This window comes from Prunus persica, chromosome G2 (assembly GCF_000346465.2).
Source record: "Prunus persica cultivar Lovell chromosome G2, Prunus_persica_NCBIv2, whole genome shotgun sequence".
NCBI lineage: Eukaryota > Viridiplantae > Streptophyta > Magnoliopsida > Rosales > Rosaceae > Prunus > Prunus persica.
The window spans coordinates 1,574,644-1,599,692 of record NC_034010.1 but is presented as its reverse complement, the minus strand read 5'-3'; the positions used below and the strand labels follow the sequence as shown (position 1 = coordinate 1,599,692).

Here is a 25,049-nt window from a genome sequence, read left to right as displayed (position 1 = left end):
TTCGCTCCTAAGCAGAGGGGAAAACAACATTCTTCTCTTTCACCTGTACACATTATACAGAGCCTATATAACTGACATCCCCACATAGCTATGATGAGTTGTGAATACAGGGATTTGTCAGTTACTAACATAAAAATAATGAGGAATGATGAATCGGTGTATGGAGAAGAGAAAAGCCCCAGTCATTGTGTCCAAGCATTGTGTTCCTTCTCGAAACATAAATTATTCCCAAAATGCTATCAAGTTCTAACTGAACAATAGTTTGGCTTGATAATGACCAACAAGAATTGGAGATTGAAGATTTTGTCATGTTAGAGAAAAGGATAAGAAAAGATCTTCATGTATTCATTGCTGTAGAACAATCAATATAAAACCAAAATAACATAATAATAAAAATCAACGAATATATTTTATATAAATATAATTGAATCAATACAACAGTAATACAAATTGTAGAATACTGACTTAAATTATAGATAGAAAACTATCTTAAATTATTCCAAAGCACTGTTCAAAAGGTATATTCTGGTTTGAACGTATTGTCAATAATAGAGGTCTGACACCTCTTCATAAGGCCCATCTTTTGACAATTAATTATATATATATTTATTATACAAATATATATATAATCCAAGCCCAAACCATGATGAAGCCCAACTTTGCCTTCATTAGTCCCATACTCTATTTAGTTGGTGCTTATAAACCATGGAAGGAAACAACTCCCTTCCAATGTGGGACTAAATCCAAGCGTGTTTTCCTATACAAACTCTAACATTCATTTCAACTCAATAACTTTTAAAAAATGTGGGACTAAACCACCTTTTTTGAAAGTTATTGAGAGCGAAACCTAAATCGTATAGCCCTAGGTTGAGTTACGTGATTATCCAACCCTAATCGAGTCCTAAGTGCCCTACAATAGGTTTACAGTTAGGGTTCGAGGCTTGCGAACGATTTTGGAACAAGTTCGGATAAGTTCGAAAGCTATGGTTTTTGTTTCGAGACTTGGATTTATGGTTTGGAGGCCAAAATTCCATTTTTATAAATTTTAAATAATTGAAACTATTTTAAAAATAATTTTAAATTCCACAAAATTCTTTACGACCATTAAATTTAATCAATTAATTTAAATTTTTATGAAATTAATTCTAATATTTAGATACTAATTCTTCACTAAATAAATAAAAGTAATTAAAACATAATATATTCAACGGCTATACCTTTAAAATATTCTATTTACTATTCTATACCTTTAAATAGTATAGCCGCACGGCTAGACTCCGAAAATATAATATTTTGGAGTATAGCCGAGCGGCTATACTTTTAAAATATTATATTTATCCTTTTTTAAGGTACAGCCGGTCGGCTGTACTCTAAGAATACACTAGCTTAACAGTATAGCCGCCCGGCTATACCCTGTAGCAAACTAAGAAAACACCAGGCTTTTTTTTTTTTTTTTTTTTTTAATTTTAAAAATATAAAATTAGTTTCTTTACTTTTGTTTTTGGCCAACTTCTTTAATTTAATATATGTGATTAAGTAATATCTTAGCCTTTTTGAATCACTTGAATTAGTAATTAAAGTATGAATTGTTATTTCTTTGGTGAATATTTAAATATGTCACTGCTTTTTAATCCCAAGGCCCAAGGCCCAAGTCTTTGATTAATATAATTATTATTAATGAGAGCCAAATTCAAAGCCGTGTCAATTGCTAAGCCCGTTAGCCTCTCTCTCCAATGTTAATTAATTATTATAGTGCTTTGTTTATAAATACCTTTATAGGAGTGTGGGTTTTCTATGTGGTATTTTCACAAAGGGCACCTCAAAAGAGAAGGATTGTTAATAGTACTCTTTGCAATGAAAGAAGTTCTCGGAGCCATTGCATGGTTGGATTCCCTTGGACTTTCAAATATATGATAATTCTTCCCCAAGTCTTGTCACTAGTTGGATATAACTTGCTTTCTATTTCTGCACAGATAATCCTTGATGTCCCAACAGTAGGAGCACGCTTCATGCTTGTGGACATGGCTGGCTCTGAAAAGTTTGAGCAAGCTGGCCAAATTGGATATGAGGCAAAAATGCAGGTAATGTCTTGGTGATGCTTAATTTATGCTGATACTGTATGCAGCACTTTCATTGTCTAACTCACGTCTGCTTTTTGGTTAGTCAAATTAACCATATATCTTATTGTTGTATCAAAACATGAAAGTGGTATACTTTATATGAATATTTTTTTGCTTTGGGCTAAGCCAAAGTCTGATAACACAGCTATGGCTTCCTTACAATTCTTTGATAATGGCTCCTTTATGGAAGATGGTTACCCAAGAAATGACTTGATTTTCTTTAGAGTGCTTTTTTACTTTTATCGCTTTCTTCTTTTGTCTGCGGGCTACAATGGCGTGCCAATGGAGGGGTCTTGTCTCTTTTGAAATCTAGAGAAAAGGTTATAAAGGCAATTGAATAATTAAGCGCTAAAGTATATGCATTGCGGAGTATTTTCATCTACCTTACTGAAATCGTTTCACACAATGAATGATGCCTTGCTACTACAATACAATCACAAAAATGAAGTCATGAAAATAATGTTTTAGTCCACACAAATAATATTTAGTTCCAACCAGTTTGAACCATTAACGTAAATATGCATGGAAAAATGAACTAGCAAGGTATATATAATCAGGAGCGGATGCACGTTGGGACAAGAGGGGTCGGACGACCTCTTGGAAGGCTGGAAATTTGGCAAGGGACTCCATGAAAGCCCCCTTGGACAGCTGCTGGAAGCTCCCTTGTATGCACACAAACTGCTCGACGAAAGTCCCAGACGATATTGATGTTTGCTGTGCAGCTGTGCTGCGTCCTTTTTTTTTTAAAACAAGCCTTGCCAAACGACGTCGTTTGGTCCAAGGCTCAGTCAAATTTTTTTTAATTGACCTGGCCTCAAAACGACGTCGTTTTGGGCCATGTTTTAAAAAAAAAAAAAAAAAAAAGATAACAGCAGCACAGAAGCACAACACAGATTCATTCTGCCTCCAAACCTTTCATTCCCAATTCCACAGCTCCTCTTCCCATCCTCTCAAACCCTAACCTCTCCTAACCTCCCAACCTTCGACAACCTCCATCAACTCTTTGTAGAAAAATTTCAGAACTTTTACACTAAGCCCCCTTGGCTACATAATCCTGGATCCGCCACTGTATATAATATATGTGATTTATTAAGTCAAAGGCATGCCGTACTGTTATCATGCTATGTCACGGATAAGAGATATGCGTGCAAATCTTGCTTAATACAGGGGCCGACACACACAAACACACTGTTGAAAAACATAAAAGAAACACTACCCTTAGATTTTGCATTTTATGGGAGCAAGGCACTATTTAGTGTTAATGTTTGTTTGTTATAAATTTCGAATCGCAAATTCTAATAGTTTTTGTTTTCAGGGTCAGAATATATGTCTCTTGGAACATAATATTGACTCCACAAATAAACTAGTTGAACTGATTTTCGTTGGTACAATATGTATATAATATATATGTATTTTCTTGTTTTTTGTTATGATTAAATTTATTTGGTACAATCATAAATTAAGGGCTGGAACAGTTTTGAGAAGGAATAATGGAAAGTTTCGATTGTGCTATCACCTTTATGATTTAATGCGCGTCCATTTCTTCCCGTTCATGTCTTTTTGAAAAATATAAATCGTATCGCCGCTCGGCTATACTCGGGCATTTTTAATAAAAAATGGTTTAGCCGCTCGGCTATACGTGTTTTCACACGTGGGCACTTAGGTGCTAGGCGGTTTTTTTAAATAAAAAAAAATTAGTATAGCAAATCTCCCTATATTAGAAAATTAGTTAAATACCTATTCCTAAATATAGTTCTATAAAGAAACCCTATACCATTCAATATATATAAACACACCCAAAAACAAACCAAAAACTGACAACTGTTACATTTTTTTTACAAAAATTAAGAAAAAAACACCCCAGTAAAGCCGCACGGCTATACTCGTTTTAAAAAAAAAACTCAACTATAGCCGTGCGGCTATACAATATATTTAAAAGCAGTATAGCCGCCCGGCTATCCAAACATTGAATTTTGCAACTTATGGAATATTTTAAATGATGTAATTGAGTGTTTTGGGACTCAGGCATACTCAGGCCAATTGGTTTTGGAGTGGAATCTCAACTTCCTTCAAGGGAAGAAGGAGAATATTTTAAATGATGTAATTGAGTGTAAATCTCGTTGATTAATTAGGAGACTCACGTCAACATCTTACAACCTCCCTTCATATGCATCATGGCTCATGGGGTCCATCTCACCCACAGAATGGCTCTGTTGATGAGCTTGGAGAAGGGGAGGGATTTGGTTATAATTTGAATATACCTCTACCATATGGGACGGGACCGTGGATGCCATGACTGAGTTGGTTGTACCTGCAATCCAAAAGTTTGAGCCTGAAATGATGGTTCTGGTAGCTGGCCAAGATTCAAGTGCTGTAAGTTAAATCTTTCTGCTCAACTCCAATTTAGATGATTTGCTTGATTGTTTATTTATTGAGAAGATTGTCTGGTTTTTACTATCTACATCGTCATTTACATGAAAGAACTTCAGTTTAATCATGAACCATATAAATCTACTTAATATCTGCCTGACTGAGCTATAAATTGTCAGATTTCTATTTAAATTTCAATATCTTGATACATTCATAGAGCTGAGCATGAGGTTCTGTTCCTGATCTTGCTTTTCTACAAATTTAGAGTTACAATGAAAATTAGTACTGCTTAACAAAACTGACATCCTCACCGTCTTTATTATGTAGAGACTTCCCATCTTTTGAAAGAGCTGTTTCTGTATAGTAATTACTGTTTTTTGTTTTGTTGGCATAAACCCTTAACAATATCCTTTTTCACAGCATGAACTTCAAGTTTTTCTCTGGCTACCTTTGAACAAATTTTATTTTATTGTCAACAAAAATTGAAGTAGCTTATAGAATAACACTGCTTGTTCTCAGTATGATCCAATTGGAAGGCAGTGTTTGACAATGGAGGGTTATGAAGAGATTGGCCGGATTGTTCGTAGCCTGGCGGACCGACACTGCAGTGGACGTCTTCTGATTGTCCAAGAAGGTGGATATCATACCCAGAGGTTGAGGCATTGGCTATTGAAGTTATTAAATCCATTAAAAAGTTCCAGAAAGACAATGTACCATTCTTAAAAGGAGCTTAATTTGGAATTTATTTTAGTAAACCTCATTCTCTGTTTGTACTCTGTCTATGATATAAGATTGTTATTGCAACAAACAAGTCGTTTACTTTATTTTTTAAAATTTAATTGAGTATTGCTTATTGCTTCAATGTTTATGTATGAGCATCCCCAATTAAAGATGAAGGCACTGTTATCTTGCAGTACACCTACTTTCATATAAAAAATTTATTAAAAAAACTGAAACATGCCATGGCTGGAGCAGAAGATCAAATTTCTCACTTTTGTTAATACATAGGTGGATTCGCAATGATTTGTTTGTGTGAGTTTTGACTATTTTGTTTAGTTGATAGCATGGGTAGTACTCTTTCATACTTCTGGGTTTTGTCCCATGTGCTTTTCTAGTTCGAAAAGTTTTATGAGGCCGCTGTTAACATGCTCTCTGTACTGTTGAAAATGTTGAAATACCTAGTTCAAATTTCCCTTTACCCACTTGTGAAAAAAAACACTAGGTTTTTTAATGCTCTATTGCTGAGTTAAAAACACATGCTGATTAGACTTACAAAATTACAAAATTCATTTTAACTTAATTTACTGCTACACTGGTTTTTTTTTTTTTGGTCTGTACTGCTACACTGGTTTAGAAATTATGTTTCAGAGTTATGAGCGTGTATGATTATCAAAATGGGCACGATGCTGAAGCACGTAATCTGTTTTTTTTTTTTTTTGGATTGATACTAGCCTCTTGGAACACTCTCAATTGACCTTTATTTTTTTCAAAATTTTTGTCAAAAAAAGAGAAGAATGATAAGTCTCCACATAAATACATACAAGTACGACAATGATTTAATGCATTTACACGCATTTGAAAAGAAAAAAAAATTAGCCATTTACACGCATTTTTATAATGGTATAAGAATGGGTGAGAAGGGAGAAAGATCGCAGGAGAGAGGAAGAGGATGGCTAAGTAATACGGTGCGAAAGGAGAGTTTTAATCTAATATAATTATTATTCAGACAAAAAAAAAAAAAGATTCTAATACAAATATCATGAGGTGGAATAATTAAATTTCATTGGATCAATTAAATAGTTAAGATTTTTTCAAATGCGTACCGATGCTAAATGTAGAGACTTACATTGCAAAATTTCTCTTCTACCCAAAAATAATTTATACAAATTCTTTCATTTCACAATGCTGGTATGAATAATTAGCCCATGTGTGTATGAAAGGTACCTATGCACATCTTTACAATATCAAAATATGTAATGGGAGCCCATAATAAAATGAAACCTCCCCATCAAAATTAAAGAATAAAAGAATGGCGGCTGAAGAGATATGAACATAAAACAAGAAGGCTGAATCAGAGACAATACAAAATTTCAGATACGAAGATAGCTATTAGAACAAAACAACAGCAGACAGACATGGACTTTTTGGTGGATTGAACTTAAAGCCTGATTCTTTGCTCCAATGCAACACTCAATTCTTACAAGGACTACCAACCTTTCTCTACACATTAACAACCAGCAGCCTTTAAAAAGTTATCATACGGGCTTGATGCAGGTAGCTGAAATCGGGGATAATGCTGGTATTCAGTTGCCCAAAGCGTTTGCCCGTTGCCAACAGATTGGTTGAGTGAAATAGCATTTGAATCAAGGAATGGATTTCCACTCTGCAGCCCCAGATTGTTTACAAAATCAGAATGATTCAGAAGACACTAAGAAGCTAAGTAAAAATTGAGTAGAAACAATATGCATGCACTAAAAGGATTGAATTAAAAATTTAAATGCCAGTTGTATGATAAAGGAAATACCGTCGGAGCACCCAGCAGAACAACAGAGGGAGTTTCCTTTTGCTGGTTGCAATCATGAGGAGAAAATCTCATCAAACTTTCTTGTCTCAGTTGGGCAGCCACGAAAGTGGACAGTCTCTGCTGCTTCCCCATTTGAAGGGCCTCACAAAGGCCAGCCATTTCCAAATAAGGCATATCTGTAGCAGTTGAGACTGATAATCTTCCAACTTGATGTGTTGTCTCCAAAACCTGCATACCACTTTCTTACTTAGCAATATATTCAAGTAAGTGTACCACTAAAGCCCTTGAGACGCCTTGAATCAGAAAATTGGAGAGAGAACAAATGGTTGGCAAACGTTCATGTTTTATATGGCATCATATATAATTTCTTTGATTATAAACAACAGGGTTATAAATTTCATCTATAAAGTTCATGAAGGATTTGATATAAGAAATTTGAGGGCTCAAATTCCTTCTCCAGATCCCAATCACAGAGGTAGTTTTCCAGATCTCATGTAAGAAGTGATAAATCGAATTTAAGCTGTATTTGTCACAGTTGCAACACCACCACCTTATACTAACTTTATGAGAACCAACATGACAACCAGGAAAGAAAACTATGACCAAAATTTTCAAAAACTAATTCATCTATATGTTCATTTATTTACTTATTTTCTTTCTGATTTCTGCAAAGGCTGCAAACCCGCAACACTCTGCTAGTGAGCAAGATACCACACTTACCGAATCTAAAAGCTCATCAACACTTATGAGGCTCAGACTTTCCATGGAAACTTTTTTGTCAGGATCTGTTTGACTTTCAGTTGCATTGGGTAAGACATCATCCTCAATTGTGAATAATGGGGGCTCAACCTGCACGGTAAAACCATTGTGTACACTCAATTGCTTGCACATTATATAAAAAAAGAAAAGGAAGGTTGTTCAAGTAACTTACCATATCACGAGTTCCATTATCTTCTATGCCAAATTGGTAAATTTGTATGGGTGTTTCCATGCACAACTGAGTTCCCAACGGACATGCATCATCAGGCAGAAAATCATTAAGCAACTGCTGTCTTATAGTTGATGACTCCTGCAGTACAAAGTACCACACTCCTCATTAACAAAGAACTAGATACGGTTCCAATAATCAATATGTGATTGGAAGCTTACATTTGGTGAATTTCCCAGTGTCTGCACTATCATAGTAGCAAACGATTCCTTAGATTGGCTCTCAGATATTTCTATGGCAGAAAGTGACCTTAAAGCATCCTCGTTATCTTCCTTTGATCCATAAACTTCCCTTACTTGGTCAGGTCCAGAATTGACAGCTTGCAACTTGCTATCGTCAACCAACCGTAGAAATGGATCAATCTGATACCAAATCATGAAAGCATACAGATCAGTATTGAGTAAGATTACCTTAGGAAGCCTTGTGTATATGAGCATGGAAACATTTTTTTTCCAAGACTAAGAATATATCTTATGTCAAAGTAGAAATAAGTTAAAAGGTTCCACCAACAATCAATGAAAATGAGGTCTGGCAACCATGTTGCACCCACCGTTTCATTTGTAAGTGCTACTTTAGCACAAGGAGCAAGAGCAACAATGTTGTAGGCTTTAGCTGAGAAGATGATCATTGATGTTGCCAAGGTAAAGAGAGATCTGCGCCTTGATGGCTGCAATCCTGAAAATGTGAAATCCCCTAATTACAAAGATGGCATCACAAAATTTACAACACAAGAGTTCTTAGTGATCATTACATTTCAATGCAATGAAGTTAGTTAAAATATGTCCAATCTAGACTTACAAACTAAATTTGAAAATACCTTCATTGTTAAAATCACACCCTTTATCTTTGAGAAAAAAAAGGAAATTAGGATATGACAAATAGATGGACACGATTGAAAGAACATTGCTTCTTACAATACAATGCTTGCCCCTATTTGATAGATATGCTCTCGTCCTTTCATACTAAATATCTTAAGCCACTAATCTCTTGCTATTCAATCAACAAGAAGATTACCATAAAGTATAAAAGAAGCAAAGATCTTATATAACCTGAGTTAGTTGAGGTTAGGTGAAAAGACGCAACATCAGGTTTACAGCCAAAGCAATACAGCAATTAATCTCCTATTTCTCTACTCATAGTTACTTTTAAATCAAGTCAAACTTGAGTCTCGTGATCAAGTACAAGATTCCTAATTGAAACTCACCATTATCACACATGACTGGCATAATTTCAACAGACATTCTTCTATAAACTAAATCATGCAGTTAAGGATAGCTTCAGTTATAGGAAGACAGGGAGGGAAAAACCAACCTGCAAACTACTCTCAGCTCCTCTGTTAATTACCAGAAACTGAGCTGCTTTACTGAACCTTAATTATTACATAACTTCTACATGATTTCTAAATATTACAGTAGTTGCGCAAGGAATACTAGGTACTACGCAATCTAAATCTTGACATTTCACAATAGTATGAGCAATGCATTATGTGGTTAGACTTGGAACCTTAAAAGAAATTCAAAAATGTAGAAAATTTGGACTTGAGAACTTACCTCCTCCAAGAGATATGCTCCTTAAGGAAAAGGCTAGCTGAAAACTTCGGATTAGAGTCTCGTCAGAGGTGTTCTACATGACATAGTGAATTGAAACAAGTGAAAAATGGGGACCAAATAAGAAAAGTAACTAATTATGGATTTCAGGGTAAAGTGGATTTTTAACTTGGGAAAATCCTCTAACCCTGAAACTATATAGAGTAATATTAACTACTCCCTAAACACTTATTATAATCAAAACAAGGGGTAAAATGACATAGCATCTTCATTGTGCCTTGTTATTGCTAAGGCCTTTACGCTTAATCTAAGGGTTGATTGTCACTTGGGTTTAATTACGAATTAAATGATAGAGTTTATAAGGCTTGATTGGTAGAGCTGATTACTAAGGAATTTATAATACGATTTATTCCTTCATTTGTATAATGAAATACAATGATTTCCTATTTTTGTTTCAACATGGAAAATGGAAGCCATACCTTAGTTCGGGCATATAGCAACACAAGGCTGTAGGTATGAGCAATTGCTTCATAATTATCAGGCGTATTTAAAGGAGAGATGGATTGCACCCAGATTGATGAAAGCAGAAGGGTAATCTGGCGACTGCTTAACCTAAGTGACATTGTCTGCAAAATTAGTCAGATAAAAATCGTCATAACAGAAGATGATGAAGCAATACTATAGTGTTAAATGTACATAGTCTATATAACAGGATAGCAGGAACAACAATTCATACCGATTCTTTATGTGAAATACTCCTAGGTTTTTCATCAACAGTCGTATTTGATGGATTCCTTTTCATACTGTAGGCTCGGCTGTAAGTTGACTTCAACCGGTTCATCACAGAATGAGAATTGATTGCAGAATCCTCATTACCTACAGAGTCACTAGTAGCTGATTGATGCCTTCTTGAGCTAAATTTGGACTTCAATCTGTTCAACATCGATTCATTAGTAACCTTTGCTTCTTCTTCAATTACAGCTTTGTCCTTCATCTCTTCACAAATGTTTTCTTGTGAGGCGGATCGCTCGTTTAATTTTTCAAAGAGTGCAGCTGATGAAGAAAATACAGACACAGTTCTCGAGAGTGTCCTTCCTATATCATTTCTTTTTGCAGTGTGGGGAGTAGCAGCACAAGGACGAGGGCAAACAGATGATGGAACAAGAACGACAGAAAATATACGGTGTGCACCCACCCTGGTTTCATGGTCCGCACAGACCATAGCTACGAGTAACTGATGAAATAACGCCTCAGGAAAGGTCTACAAAGTTTCAGATATTCAAACCAGAAAATGAAAAGAAAAATAATTAGATGAAACCTTGGCAAGTTTGTGCACTTAATTGTAGATAAGAGGAAGTGATAAACCCAATGCAATCTTGCCTTGTTTTGATATGTCAAATTAGGTATTGTTGCCACAATTTGACCAGTACGGTAAACAGCAGAAATCAAGGTTCGAGACATAACAGTAATGTTAGACATATTTTCTAACATCACAGCCATCATGTCAAGAACAGGACCTGCATCTCCTACCTGCACAATATAAGAGAAATAGAACCTAGCTTATGAGAATAATTATTCCATAAAGTTTTTTCCATAACATCTCACAAAAAGGAGGTAATTCTAGATATAATTTACCAAATCCCTACAAGTTTTATGATTGAGTATAAACTGATCTTAAAAAAATAGAAAGGATGTTACAATCACCTTATGTGTTAACTGCACAAGGCATTCATCCACTACGGCTCGAAAATTTCGGTTCCATTCAATGACTTCGGTCCCCAAATTTGAATCATCAAGTGAGCAATGTATACTTTTGCGCAGGTGTCTCATCATATCACTCAATGCACCAATTATAGCAACTGATGATTGAACCTTTGCTTCTCGAGTAAGAGAGGTGGCAACATCAACAATGTCCAGCTGCATATTTGGGTTTTTAAGAACATTCTTGTGATCAAGATGCTTAATTAAGATGGACAATATAAAGTGCCGGTTCTGCCCTGCAAAAAACAGTGCAGAGATCATGAAAATATCAAATTGAAAGATGAAAGCTAATCTCAACACAAAGGAAGACTAGTCAAGTTCCCAGAGTCAACAAGTTCTAAGCAATTTGAAGAAATTTAAATACCACAATTTTCAATTATTAACTGCATATCCATCAAGACACACAATGCGAGCCCATGTTTAGGAGACCAGAGATTGCCATTATCAAAATAGCGGAACAAAGATTCTAATACACGCCGTACGGTTGTAGCTTCCTTAGCTAACTTGGCAATGTTATGCATGCAAACCCTTGACCAAAATCTGGGGTTATTCATGTCCTCCCTGTAAACGAGAAGAAGAAAGGTAGATGTTAGCTATAACATGTTGAAATAGCTAGATATATAACAAAAGTTACAGAAAATTGTGCCAAAAAAACTACCCTGAGACATTGACTTCGCCTTTTTCACTCACTAGCAGCCTCCAAGACAAAATACTTGTCATGGGTTCTCCTGAAGAAGAAGCTTCTTCTGAACTCCCATTCTGGGTGTCTTGCTTATCATGTATACTAGCATCTGACTTATTCTTTGGACCTCCATAATTTTCCAAGACAACTGAAACAACCTGATTTAGAAATGAAAATAAAATGTCATTAGAAGCTAAAGATCATGATTTGCGGCCGGAAAAAGAGGACTATGTGATTAAAAGTTCATAAATTAAATGAGACATGAATAGAGACAGAAAGAAAAAGAATTTGTAAACAATAGTTGATAATCAATGCCTGCCATCCAGTATGTTAGCATCTACTACGGGGTCAAATATTATGGTCATGGAATATTAATTCATCAAAGGGTTATTCATCTGCGTGTTTTATTTCTTCCAACAGCTATTGCAACTAACAAGTTGATGATAATATTTAGAAGCTATCCAAGTCAATGAGCATATTTTTCCAGTTAGACAAAATAGCAATCAAGAAAAGTGATGATGTAATTATAATATTAAAAAAAGTATATAACAAATAAAGCCAGCAGAAAATGATATCAAATGAACTTACATTATCAAAATCTGATGAAATGTGAGAGAATTCACCCATGAACCAGACCTGCGCACAAAGTACTCTTGTTAGGGTGCATATGATATTCAATTCACCAAGCAGGGGAAGGTCCAATTAAGGATTTCAGATATGAATTGGATCTACAAAAATAGGAAATATCAAATGTTTATAACCAAGCACTGAGTGCGAGCAGCTGGACATCATGAAATATAAAATGGTATCATTTAAAAACCAGAGATAAGAATCATGAGATTATTTCTGAATTACCATGTAACATAAGAATTCATTTTTACATGTCGCCAACATTTAATCTTCTTTTCCTTAAAGTCTTTGCTATTTCAGGACCATTATGCAAACACAAACATAACATTTCTCAAAAGATTCTTAGTATTTTAATCCTCAGACTGCAGGTCCTTCACTCAGCTAATTTTCATATGTTTTGCCAGTAACATTCTTAATTACTTATATACGTACTCTCTCTCCACACCAATAACATTCTTAATTAAGACTTCCGTTATGGAGAAGGAACTTTACGGCCATGGCATGCCCAGTATATGCCTGTGAACTCATGAGCTTAAGCCTATAGGTGGTGAGCTCATCTAGTGTATATTATATTATGGAGCCACTTTTATTCTATGGGATAACCCATATATGAAACCTCAAAAAATCTCCCTATTCATGTCTGACACCAGAACTACAGGGGACCTGAAATCCACTCAGTCTAACTCAGTACTCTCCACAAGAACCAAATCCAGTTACTCTTCCGAGTGCACTATGTGTTTCATACTACATCATACTCTTACGAGAGTCTGATCTTTGAAGAAGGTTCAATGTCACTCTCCATGAGTCAACAATTACCATATTAAGAGTCCTGCACCAAAAGTCTCCAGGTCCAAGAGAGTCCACTAGGGGATATTTAGATCCTGATCCCTAACCCACCATAAAGCTTATTAGATTTAGTATGTCGAGTCTTTTTTTCTTTTCCCTCATTTGATGATTTTTATGTCTATTATTATGTGACAATTGTGCATGTTATTGTATCACTGTTGCCTCAACTTTCAAGGTATTAACTATAATAACTAATACATTTCTTCAAAGTTCAAAATATCATAGATTTCATTCTACATAGCCGTTTCAAATTTGTGTGTTTAACAAATGCTTGTCAATATCCATCAAACAAGTCCCATGATGAATATAAACTTATGTAGAACAATTCTAATTTGGTATAACAATTTGAACAAAACTTTCACATGTAAGTAACAATGTCAAAATTATCAATTACCAGACCACGTGATATTGAAACAAATATAATGTGCAAAACAAGTATCAAATTTACATTGAGGTGAATTACCATTGATGAAAGAGTTTTAAGCCCAGCAGAACGCAAATGCTTTTCCGACCCATCCTCCCTCATTTCTTGAGCTAAGAGACAAAGTTTTGGAATCATGCCATCTAAGTTAAACATGTATGTACCATCCTTCTGCACAATCAAAACGGTCACGCGAGATTAAAACTTCAAAAGTAATTCATATCCAATAACCAAAAGCAAACACAGACAAACAACAATCCGAAAGAGAAAGAACATACCAACGACTCCCACCTGATTATTAACAAACTCGAAAAGAGTTTGGCATCCTAAAATACGTATGTCATCATGCCGTGATTGATCAAGTAGAATTTGTACAATGCTAAGCACGCTACTTGCAAACAATGGCCTGCCATATATTAATGTATCACAACTTGTACATGAAAATCAGTCATTATGCACAACATGAGCTACAAAACAACTCCAAAGGATAGTCTTGTAATTTCCTTTCAACAACATTCAGTATTTAAATGGCAAAGTATTCCAGGAACTTTACCCTAAAACAATATATGATCTATACGGGTTGAGAAAATTACTAGGATGAATCTCAAACTTCGGAATCAGTGTATACAATAAAGATAAATAAACCTGAATTTCAGCATATACAATAAAGGTCAGCCTGAATTTCATAGCTAGGTGAATACATTCCAGTCAATCCACCACATGCCAAATCATCTTCAGTCTAGCAAAAATGTCGTTTGTGCTCTCAATGTTTAGTCATACATTGGACATACTACGTCTTGCATCACAATATATAACATCTTAGGTTATGCCAAATCTACTCAACCTAGCTAAAAAAACCTTGTGTTGTCAATGTAAATTCCTACATGGGACATTCTACGCCTTGCATCGCACTGCATAAAATCATGGGTCTCTCCACTTACTGCCAATTCATTTTGTGTCTTTGATGCTCTAACTGACACATGAAGCCACAACAGGAAAATCATCGACATGTTAGGCCCGATCTGGCTACACATGCTCCATATGTCATCCAACATAACTAATCCTCCACGGAAAATTTTAAGCCTTGCATCACAGAGATAAAATTATGGGCCACTCCACTTATTGCCAATTGGTTTTGGATTTGATGATTTGACTTTAACAATTTTGGATCTCATACATGTGAAACCAAGCTTTAAAAAAGGTAAAGCCTTCATTTATAGTGTGGACTGACTTGTTTAAGTTCTCAAGTTTTCCTAAGTTACAGTGTTTAATGCATTCTTCCTTAATGTAGAAGTGCCCCATAATTTTTACAGGGTAAAGATTCAAATATGCACATTATTTTAATGGTCAAATTTCACAACCATAGTACTAAGTAATTTCTCATCAGGCTAGGTAGTTAGTGGAAGCATGTCATGAGCACAATGCTTCTATCTAATTGCATTCTCTGGCTTTATAAATTCTGAAAAGAAATGATAAATGGCTCAGCTAGTATGTCGTAATCAACTTAGCACTCCAGCCAATAGGTCTAGCTTTTCTCAATATGTTCAGGAATCTGAAAAGAAACATACTAGCAATAACCTTCATAATGTACTCACATTTATTATGAACTAAAGAACTCACATTTGCTCCTTACAAGAGACCAACAACTTCCGGTAGATACACATAACAACTTTCACAGAGTGAAAGTTCTCAGTTCTCAAATCCTTGTAACACCTTTGCTCCAGAGTAGTTGTGATCTGAAGTATGAATTTTTGAACTTCTATCAACACAACAGAATAGTACACAAATGAAAAGTAAAATAAAATCTATAACCTGGAAGATGAAACAAATGAACGAATATTGTTTATTAATAGATAAGAAAAACGATATACCAGAAGAAAAAAAAGGTATGGAATCATTAGATCCAAGTAAATTGAACAAATTAGAACTCTCAAAGCAGCTTTTGAAAATAATGAATCCCCTCTATTTAGAATAAAAAATAAAAAAATATTTAAGCTCAAAGCATGGTAGCTGCAAAGAAACAAGGTACTGATTTCCATAACTAGGTTTGCTACGTGTCTTTAACTACAATTCTTGATCATCTTGCCAAAAGAAGATGTATTGTGTCTCAGTCAATCTGCATGTAGAACTACAATATATGCCTTACAAATTTGCCTAGGTCCAGTTCTTTTATCCATATCAATTTAGTGCAGTACTTAATAATAACCACCATTACCGATCTGCATGTGGCAATACTATCTTGCAAATTCACCTACACCCAATATTTTATCTAGATCACTTTGGTGGAGTATTTAACCACCCTTACAAATGAATGTCCCTCCTCCAAACCAACAGAAAACTTCCAAAGGCATTCAACAGAAGCAGGGACAAAGAAGAAGGCAAAACAGCAGCTTAGCACAAGCATCACAAGGTACAGAACACTATTAGCATCTTAACCAGGAGATGCTTACAATTAGTGACCACTGACCACAAGTATATTTCATTTTACTTTCTAGCATCTTCATCTCCTTCACAATGGTCAAAGTGAACAGCAAAAGCATGTGCTGCTAGGATTTTGAAAGCGCTCCTCGAACAAAATAATCTACCTTCGCTCAGACATAAAACCGTTCCTTCAGCCTTCTTTCACACATATTCATCTTCCATTTTTATGGCCATTAGATTCATTCATAAAAGTCCCATTCCAACCCCTTAAGCTTCCATAGTCATTGAAACTATATGCAAACTTAAGCATACGCAGGAAACTAGAAATTATCTCCTTGTCAATTCAACAACCTCCACTTCTGAATTCCTAAACACATGATGCCTCTTATCACGTAGTACTGTAACACTAATCCCATATTAACATTTAATTTTCTGTTTAATTAGTTAAAGTCGTACAAAATTCTAAAGAAATTCAACGCTCACCCAAATTTGAATTATGTGAGCAGCTGCAATTTCAACTCCAGATTATCACTTCAGTTCGTGTTAACAATGTAAACCATATTTCATACATATATAATGAGCAGAGGTAGCACCTTTGGGATACGAAGAGGAGTTTTTGAGGCATATTCACATAGTTTACTGATCTTACGATCATTTGGTTCTTCATCCTGCCAAAATAAGAGGGAAAAGTTCCAATAACACAAACTGAAGGAACTGGCATAAAATGAAAATTGTAACATAAAAACCAATTATGCTGAAAGCCTAATTAAACAGCCCAAATCCAAATAAATATCAATTTACATACCAAATTGTGGCATGCCGAGTGATGCTTTTTCAGACAGACAAGAAAAAACAAATATCAATTTAAATACCAAATTGTGGAGAATTTTCAGATAACACATTGGTAATACAATTAGAACCGTAAAGCATAACCTATTTGATATGTAACTTTTATTTAGCAAGAAGAACATAATACAAGACCATGGTTTTCCTTTTGTTTCACCATATTTTCTGACCTGATCATGTATAGAATAAATAAAGAAAAAATTGTTCATTTCTTGGGAAGCAAGTTACTTTTTAACATAAATCAAATTTCAGTCCTATTTTCACAAGATCCCCAAACACAAGAACCAAAAGTTCCCACATTGCTTCTGTATACAATTGCGATTTCTTTTCACTTTGTAGCATAAAAATCAATTTTTGTTGAGAATTTCCACTACCCACATTAGACATTAATTCATAAACACACAAGGAAAAAAAAGTGAAGGTGAATAGAGAAATTCACCGGAGACCGAGGAAATATCTCGGCTAGCAGCTTCTTGTATCGTTTGACGGGATGCCGTGATCTCGCACGCAATGCAGGGCAAAAGAAACAGAGACTTTCACAAACAGGGAACACTTGCCTTGAAATCACACCCATCTGTCTTCAACCTAAGTCTCAATTTCTCAAAGCCTATACAAAATATACGTATACATGTACGTTTGTATATATAATCTACAATGTACGTATGTATGCGTTGTGAAAAGGATTTCAATTTCGATGAGATGGGATGGGAATTCGTTTAATTTTTTTATATAATTGTTTTTGAGTCTGAGAGGGAGATTGGGAATTGAAATCCTGGAAAAGGATTGTGAAATTTGGGAAAAGGTGGTGGTGGTGGTTGGGGTTATGCCTCCGGGGATCGGACGGTGGAGATGGTAGGAGGGAGAAGAAGAATGAGTGCGAGAGCACCGGATCACCGAGGTTCACCACCGGAGGAGGAATGAGTTAAAAAAAGAAAAAAAAATTATACTCTCTTCCTCTGTCTCTCTCTCCTTTCATATAAATAGTTTTGGGGGTTTTATATACGAAATAGTTATTACTGCAACGGCTATATTTGGCACTCTCTTTTGTTTTATTTTGGTTTTCGTATTTTTGTTTAATTTTGTTAACCCATAGCTTTATTTGTGGACTCTTCTAGGCTTGGAGAGTTGTAGAACTTTTGGAGAATGGGTACATGAGTGAAATGATTGCCCAAAAACACGTTTTTAGTGCATGTAATTCACAAAATATCATTTTCGTCTTTATATGTTCAATTGCATTGAATTTAGTCTCTATGATTTGTAAATTGTTTACTTTCGTTAATTCTTGAAGCGATAACTTTGGAGATTCTGAGCCTCTATATTTTAATTTCGTACATTTACCCGTATTTCGAAAAATCTTGACCATTCTAATAATCTAACCATTTAAAGACATGACATGCACAACATACATGTTTAATTTTCCTTTTTATTAGACAATTATTTAAATTTAACAATTATTTAATTGTATAAACAATAAAATAAAAAATAAAATAAAAAATCCACTCCCTTTCCACAAAAAATGAGGTTGTTGGTTTCTTCACGAAAAGTGAGGAGGAAGGAGGAGCTGCAAGGAATATATATATAACTATTAGTCTATGTTTATTGAGAAATTCGTCAAATAATTTTATTTAAGGACACTCTTTAGGGTTCCCTACAAAAAAAAAATTCAACGATCCAAACAATATATTTTCACATCTTCATTCATAGATCATCCTTGCAAAAAATCATGCAAATTGAAAACTATTAAGGCATCTAATTGAGACTAATAAAAATCCATGAACGCAGTGATTCAAGAAAGTACTTAAATTTCAATAATTTAATTGAGTGGTCAAATGATATTGGATTCAAGTGAATTTTTTTAAACATGATATTTGAACTAATGTCTACAAAATAGATGGTTTAGATTAGTGAAATACAATGTGGAGTAAGCCCTACAATGGTGTCCCTCAAATACTCCTTTTGATTAACAATGTTCAAATATATGTTTACAGAAAAGGGAATGAAGTAGATGGAGGTTTTTCTAGCTTTTCTTCTCTAAGTCAAGAAGTGGCCGTCTCAATCTTCTTGGAATCTTTCCTATTTATAAGGCTTCTTCCGCAAGATATTCTCAAGCTATATTCGTCGACTCGAAGCCAAGCAGACCACATCATGCCTGAGCTCATGTCCTGTCATAGCGGTGGACCAATCCACAATGCAGTTATGATGGTTCCGCATGCAAGGATAAGGGCGGGAGTGTACAAAGTAGCCTGCCGCCTGTCACATCCTGTCTAGCGACGAATAAGAGGTCTGCACATGGGACTAGAGGTGACATGAGCGGTGGTTCTGAAGGCTGTGCATAATGCTTTTGTTAAGAGAGGTCTTGTCATCGACGTGGCTCGTCCGGGATTGTTCATTTTCTGTGTACAAATGCTTGGGTCGGCCCCTGAGCGTACATGTTGGCCAGCCAGTTCTTCGAAGATCGATAATAAATCCTTGGGGGCTAAGATGATGACTTATGGTAATGCCTTCGGTCAGCCCCTGAGCCGATACATGTTCGTGCTTTGGTGGTGTGTCCCTTTGGTAGCTGGGGTGGTGACCTTGGTCAGTCCCTGAGTCGATATATATTCATGCTTTGGTGGGAGTTTGATCGAGGTGCTAAGTAGTCTGATTGGTCTTGTTCCCATTGGGCAATTCGATTCGATTTTTACCATGTTTCAACACATAAATATACAGTCCTCTTCTATTGAGGAATCCCTCAAATAAGGACATCCTTTAGGGTCCCTTACGATTTTTTTTTCAATGATCCAAACCATCTATTTTTTAAGTCTACATTCATAGATCATTCTTACAAAATTAGACAAATCGGAAACTATTTCGATATCCAATTGCGTCCTACAAAATCAATGAACACGGTACTTCAAGAAAGTAATAAAATTTCAATAATTCAATTGAGTGGTCAAATGATATCGGATTCAAGTGATTTTTTGTAGAAATAATATTTGAATGAGTATCTACAAAATAGATGGTTTGGATTAATGAAATACAGTGGGCCCTAAAAAAATGTCCCTATATATAGTGGTTCTCTACTACGAACGTCTGTATTTTTTCTAACGTCTGGACTACTTGTTCTTTTGCCTTCTTTATGCTAATAGATCAACCCAAAACTTTTATCACTTTTCTTGGTAAAGGTAGAATAGAAACCATGCTCTGCCAGTACTTAAGGGCATGTTTGGTAGGCTGGACTAGCTTGGACAGTGTTAAATAACACTTTGAAACCCATGTTTGGTGAAAGAGGGACTAACATAAATGGGATTGTATAGTCCATAAGTCAAAAAGACACCAGACTCACTCATCCAATTCAGTGAGGATGAAATGCATTTCACAAAATAGCGAGCGTGCTATTTTGAAAGCGCGAGTCCGACCCACACAGCGACCTCCATGAGCTGCTCCTGGTTGATGAGTATTTCCTCGTTCATGCCAGGCAAGATGGTGATGACTAGCTCGTCGAACTCAATGGTGCCGTTTCTGTTGGCAACAAGGACCACGTCTCCCGTGACAAGAGCAGGGCAGCGAGCTCGAGCTAGGTGAGGTTGCCGTCGGAGTTCACGTTGAATCGCATGAAGATTACGGAAGCTGCTTCTGCTAATCGGAGCCGAGCACAGCCATCATTCTGGTAATGGCCAAAGAAGAAGAAAGGGATCAATAAGATCCCACTTGTGTTTTGGGCGTTTTGGTGTTTTTTAATTTTAGTTTTGTGGTGTGGGGCTAATTGGTTTGATTCTATTTTTCTCTTTGGAAATTTACAATTATAGACACCGTTAAGTTTCAATTCAAGTGGGCATTCATATTTTATTGTTCAGCACAATTAATCTAAAAAGTTAGGTCGCTTTTTTTTCTTGGCTAATTCTTACTTCTCATATCTTAATATCTTTCTTCCTCCTTGAAGGTTGCATGAACTGGGAGGGTGGTGTTGGAGAGGGAGTTTGGTGTGGATTCCACTTATCTTCGTAGATACCCTCTTCCAGTATAATTCTAGAGAGAGACAGAGTCAGAGAGAGAGAAGGCAAAGATGGGAAAGAAGGGCAGAGCGAGCGAAGGAGAGGAAGGAAGAGGAAAGAATGAGAGAATGAGTTTTTTTTTCTTTTGAATTTTTTTATTATATTTTTATATTTTTTATATATTTTTTTTCACACATCAGCCCCAATTAAATATCCCTAATTAAATTTAAATATTTTTGAAAGTCAAAATTCCCAATTAAATTTAAATAATAAAAGAATTATTTTTTAGTCCGACACAGCACCAAATATAGGTCTTCACTATTTTTACAGTCCAGCTTCTTAGTCCGACACAACACCAAACGTAGGTCAATACTTAATCCAGCTTAAGCCAATTCGAGCTAATCCAAGACAGTCCCATGACTTAATCCAAGACAGTCCCAGGACTTAGTCCAGTCCATGACAGTCTGCCATACCAAACGACCCCTAAAAGTCAAACATCACTTCTAGATTGGGCTTTGGACTGTAGAGAGAATTTGGAGGCTGTTATGTGCGCTTTAGTGCCTTTTTTTAATGATAAAGAATAGAGATGCATAAAACAAAATGGAAATGATTTCCTTTCCATTGAATGAATGAATTCTTTCTAATCATGTGAAAAAACAAAACGAGTTTGGACATTAAGCAATTCTGGACGTCCGCACTAGAGAATAGTCCTATATATATCTATATCTATGACATGTTGTGTGTAATAACCCAAACCTAAAATTCATTTATAATTAGTAATTTATTATGAGGAAAGACAATTTTGCCTTTGGAATAAATTATGAACGCAAAGTTGACTTTTTGACTGAAAAGGAATTTGACAATTCCACATACACCGTTGCGTAGAGCATGACGACACGAGTTCGTAGACACGAAGTGAACTCGAATAGGAGCTTTAACGAAGAAAATACGATTAAAATATCATGAAGGGCAAAACGGTAAATTGGAAAAATCAGAATTTTTTTATAAAACCTCAGTCTCTCTCTCTCTCTCTCTCTCCCGTCGCGCCAACAACCCAGCCGATTTTTCTTCTCCTCGCCACCACCACGTCCGACCATCAATTCCGTCGGCACCAGTCCCAAAAGAACCAGCTCGTCCTCCTCTACACGTCTCAGCCCTCAGCTGCTCCACTCTGCCGTTGGCGTCGCCGAAAACTGCAGAAATTCCGTCGGTTTTGTCAAAACTTCAACCCGCTCGTTCTCCTTCAATTCTCCTCCAAATTTGTCAAGTAAGGCACCCGAGCACCAGTTGACCCGCAGGAGGGACCTTCAAGAGGTCGAGCGAGCTCAGACTATCAGTGAGTGGACTCTTTGTTTTAATAAATGAATTTAAGCAGTTCAGTTTCAGTTATAAGCTGTTTTATTCTGTTAAATATTTTATGTTGCATGCTGCCGAGTGAAATCTCCTTTAAAGAATTTAAGAAAAGAAATTCTAGTTAATTATCAGATAAATGACAGTAGAATTTGAAAGGTTACAGACAGTTACTTATGCTTCAGAAATTTTCTATTTTCCTAAATCACCTTGTACCCAGAGAGTAAATGTTGCCTTCGGATTATATTTGTTACCTTCGGTTTAGTCAGTATGCTTGACAGTTGCCCCACGAGTTCCTTGGTACTCGAACTCGTGTGGAGCGAGTAATGCGGATCAGGTGAACTACGGTCCCCTGCATCCTGCGAGTTGCGGCTCGGATTGACTTCGTGTCACTGAGACCTGCGAGTATGTGTCACCCATGGTGATGCAAGGAATTGACGAATATAAGGAATTGACGGAAATAATGGTACACCTAGGTGATAGTTTAAACTGTTTTCAAATGTATATAATTATATACATGCATTGATTTCTGAAATAAAGAAAATAAGCTAGTTTGTATAACTGTTGTTACAGTGAGGTTAGTATGTTCTTATACTATTTTCTCAACTTTGTTTTTGGGTCCACTCACCCTTATTGTTGTTTTGCGCCCCCAGACAGTAGACGTGCATAGGAATCCATCACCGGGCCATTTCCCATCTTCCGCGCCTTTCTTTTGATGTAGGATTTTTTTTTGTTTTGTAAAAAGATTCACTCCTTTGTAAATTTTTAGTAGTTGCTCGGATGTTTTGCCCTAGACTGAGATTTGACCTGTTGGAATGTATATATATATGTATGTTAGCAGTTGGTTATATATATATATATATATACTTGTTTGGCAGGTGAAAATGTTTTGGTATTGAGCCAGTTACAAGGAAAACTCTGCCGGTTTTTCGGTAGACGTTAACCTTATTATTTTATCATGTTTTGTATAGAAGGGCAAATAGGTCATTTGTGCCCGACATTCGCCAGGTATCGGACACGCACAGGGTCTGGCTCGGATTCCAAAGCAGAATTTGAATCGAGTCCTGTCATTGTGTCTTATTGCTTTATGAGAATCTAATGCAAGATAATCTTTAAATCCCAATTAAAAAATCTTATTTGTAATATTTATGTACATGATAATTAATTAAATCCATAGGAATATGAACTCGTGGGCTTGGCCCTGCCCACTTCAATCCACAGGGTGGGGTCCATATGATAATTTCTATAATGTTTAGCATACATAAAAATATAGTTATATTCTTATATTTATGTGAATATGTAAAGTCTAAAATGTTGGCATATTCACATATGAATATTAGTAAATGACCCACTGTGTAGTGGTTTGGAGCACATGCTCTCTTATGATAGATTTTGGGTTTAAATCCTAGCATTCATACAGTGTGTGAATTTACTAATTTAGTATTATTATCATCCCTCTTAATAAGAAAAGTCCTCAAAAATAAAAAATAATAATTAGCGAGAGCATTCAAACTTGGTGCTGTTTTAAAATTTGGAAAGAAAAATATACTTAAGGAAGGTGGTTCAAATTTGGGATCTTTTCCAACATTGGGAAGTGATCAATGACTACTTGGTAAATTAGTCAATTACGTTATCTTATTAAATGTCTCTGGCCAGACAAAAAAATCTTCCTCGTTCTATTTCAGACACTCTACTCGAGATAAAGAAAAACTTTGATCTAGGCGGCCTTCTCCAACTCATATGGGGCTAAACTCAAATTTTCCCCCTCCAAAAAGTAACTATTTGGGTTTTGCTCAGACTCAAATCGTTTTCCTCCCAACCCTAGTCTGCAACTTTATTAAATTATTTAAGAATTGTTTAAGTCTATTTTATTTTAATCGTTAATTTTTCTTCATTCAATCTTTTTAAATAACTTCATAATTTAATTTTTTGAACAATTTGACCTAAATAAATTGAGATTCCACAAATATAATTTTATTCCAAAAAAAAAAACACACAACATAATTCTAAAAGAAAACACACAATACTTCAAATTCACCATACATGAAACCCCATAGGAATAAACTAATAACCACTATTGTGGGGGCTTGGAAAATAGTCCCCTGAGTTGTTTTCAGGATTAACTGTAGCAAGGACTGTAGCGTGGGCCCCAATATGATTTCTTGCACATGGGCTGCACCAGCAGCAAGTGGGCTCCATTGAATTTTTTTTGGGTCTAGGCAACACCTTGACTGCTATTTGGCCTCAAGTTTGGGTTTTCCCAAATTTTGGCCCCTTCATTTTCTTAAGTTGGGAGAGATTTTGGGCTATAATTTAGGATATTTTGGGTTTGACCTCATGGGTTGGAGATGGCCTAAGAGCATCTTCAAGGGAGATGTCAAATGCAAAATATTAAATTTAAATTTGATGGCTTATGTGACAATTTGACACTTCAGAAAATATTTAACTCCACCCGAAATGCCAAATATCATATTATTTTATTATTTGTTAAAAGCAAATGGAGCCATATGATGCATAAAGTTTTAAAAGAAAGTAAATGATAGTGGGATGCATGACTAAAAAAATATTA

At 35.6% G+C, this 25,049-nt stretch overlaps 1 protein-coding gene and 1 pseudogene across 2 annotated transcripts; one reads left to right on the top strand and one right to left on the bottom strand.

The window, feature by feature from the left end:
* LOC18786343 lies at positions 2,392–5,283 on the top strand (annotated as a pseudogene).
* Positions 5,876–18,297, bottom strand: LOC18787629. Of its 2 annotated transcripts, XM_020557624.1 has the most exons (20): positions 17,596–18,297; positions 17,116–17,139; positions 16,904–16,978; positions 15,510–15,625; positions 14,181–14,295; positions 13,932–14,060; positions 12,581–12,628; positions 11,969–12,150; positions 11,675–11,871; positions 11,254–11,546; positions 10,930–11,079; positions 10,286–10,810; positions 10,029–10,175; positions 9,553–9,625; positions 8,553–8,677; positions 8,164–8,364; positions 7,946–8,083; positions 7,735–7,863; positions 7,015–7,242; positions 5,876–6,873 (listed from the first exon to the last, which is right to left on the bottom strand). In XM_020557624.1, exons 1-20 carry the CDS (start codon positions 17,728–17,730, stop codon positions 6,718–6,720), a joined length of 3,186 nt encoding a protein of 1,061 aa, XP_020413213.1. In that variant the 5' UTR covers positions 17,731–18,297; the 3' UTR covers positions 5,876–6,717. The 2 variants fall into 2 exon arrangements, with proteins under 2 accessions (XP_020413213.1, XP_020413214.1); XM_020557625.1 differs by lacking the exons at positions 16,904–16,978; positions 17,116–17,139; positions 17,596–18,297 and having other exon boundaries at positions 15,485–15,542.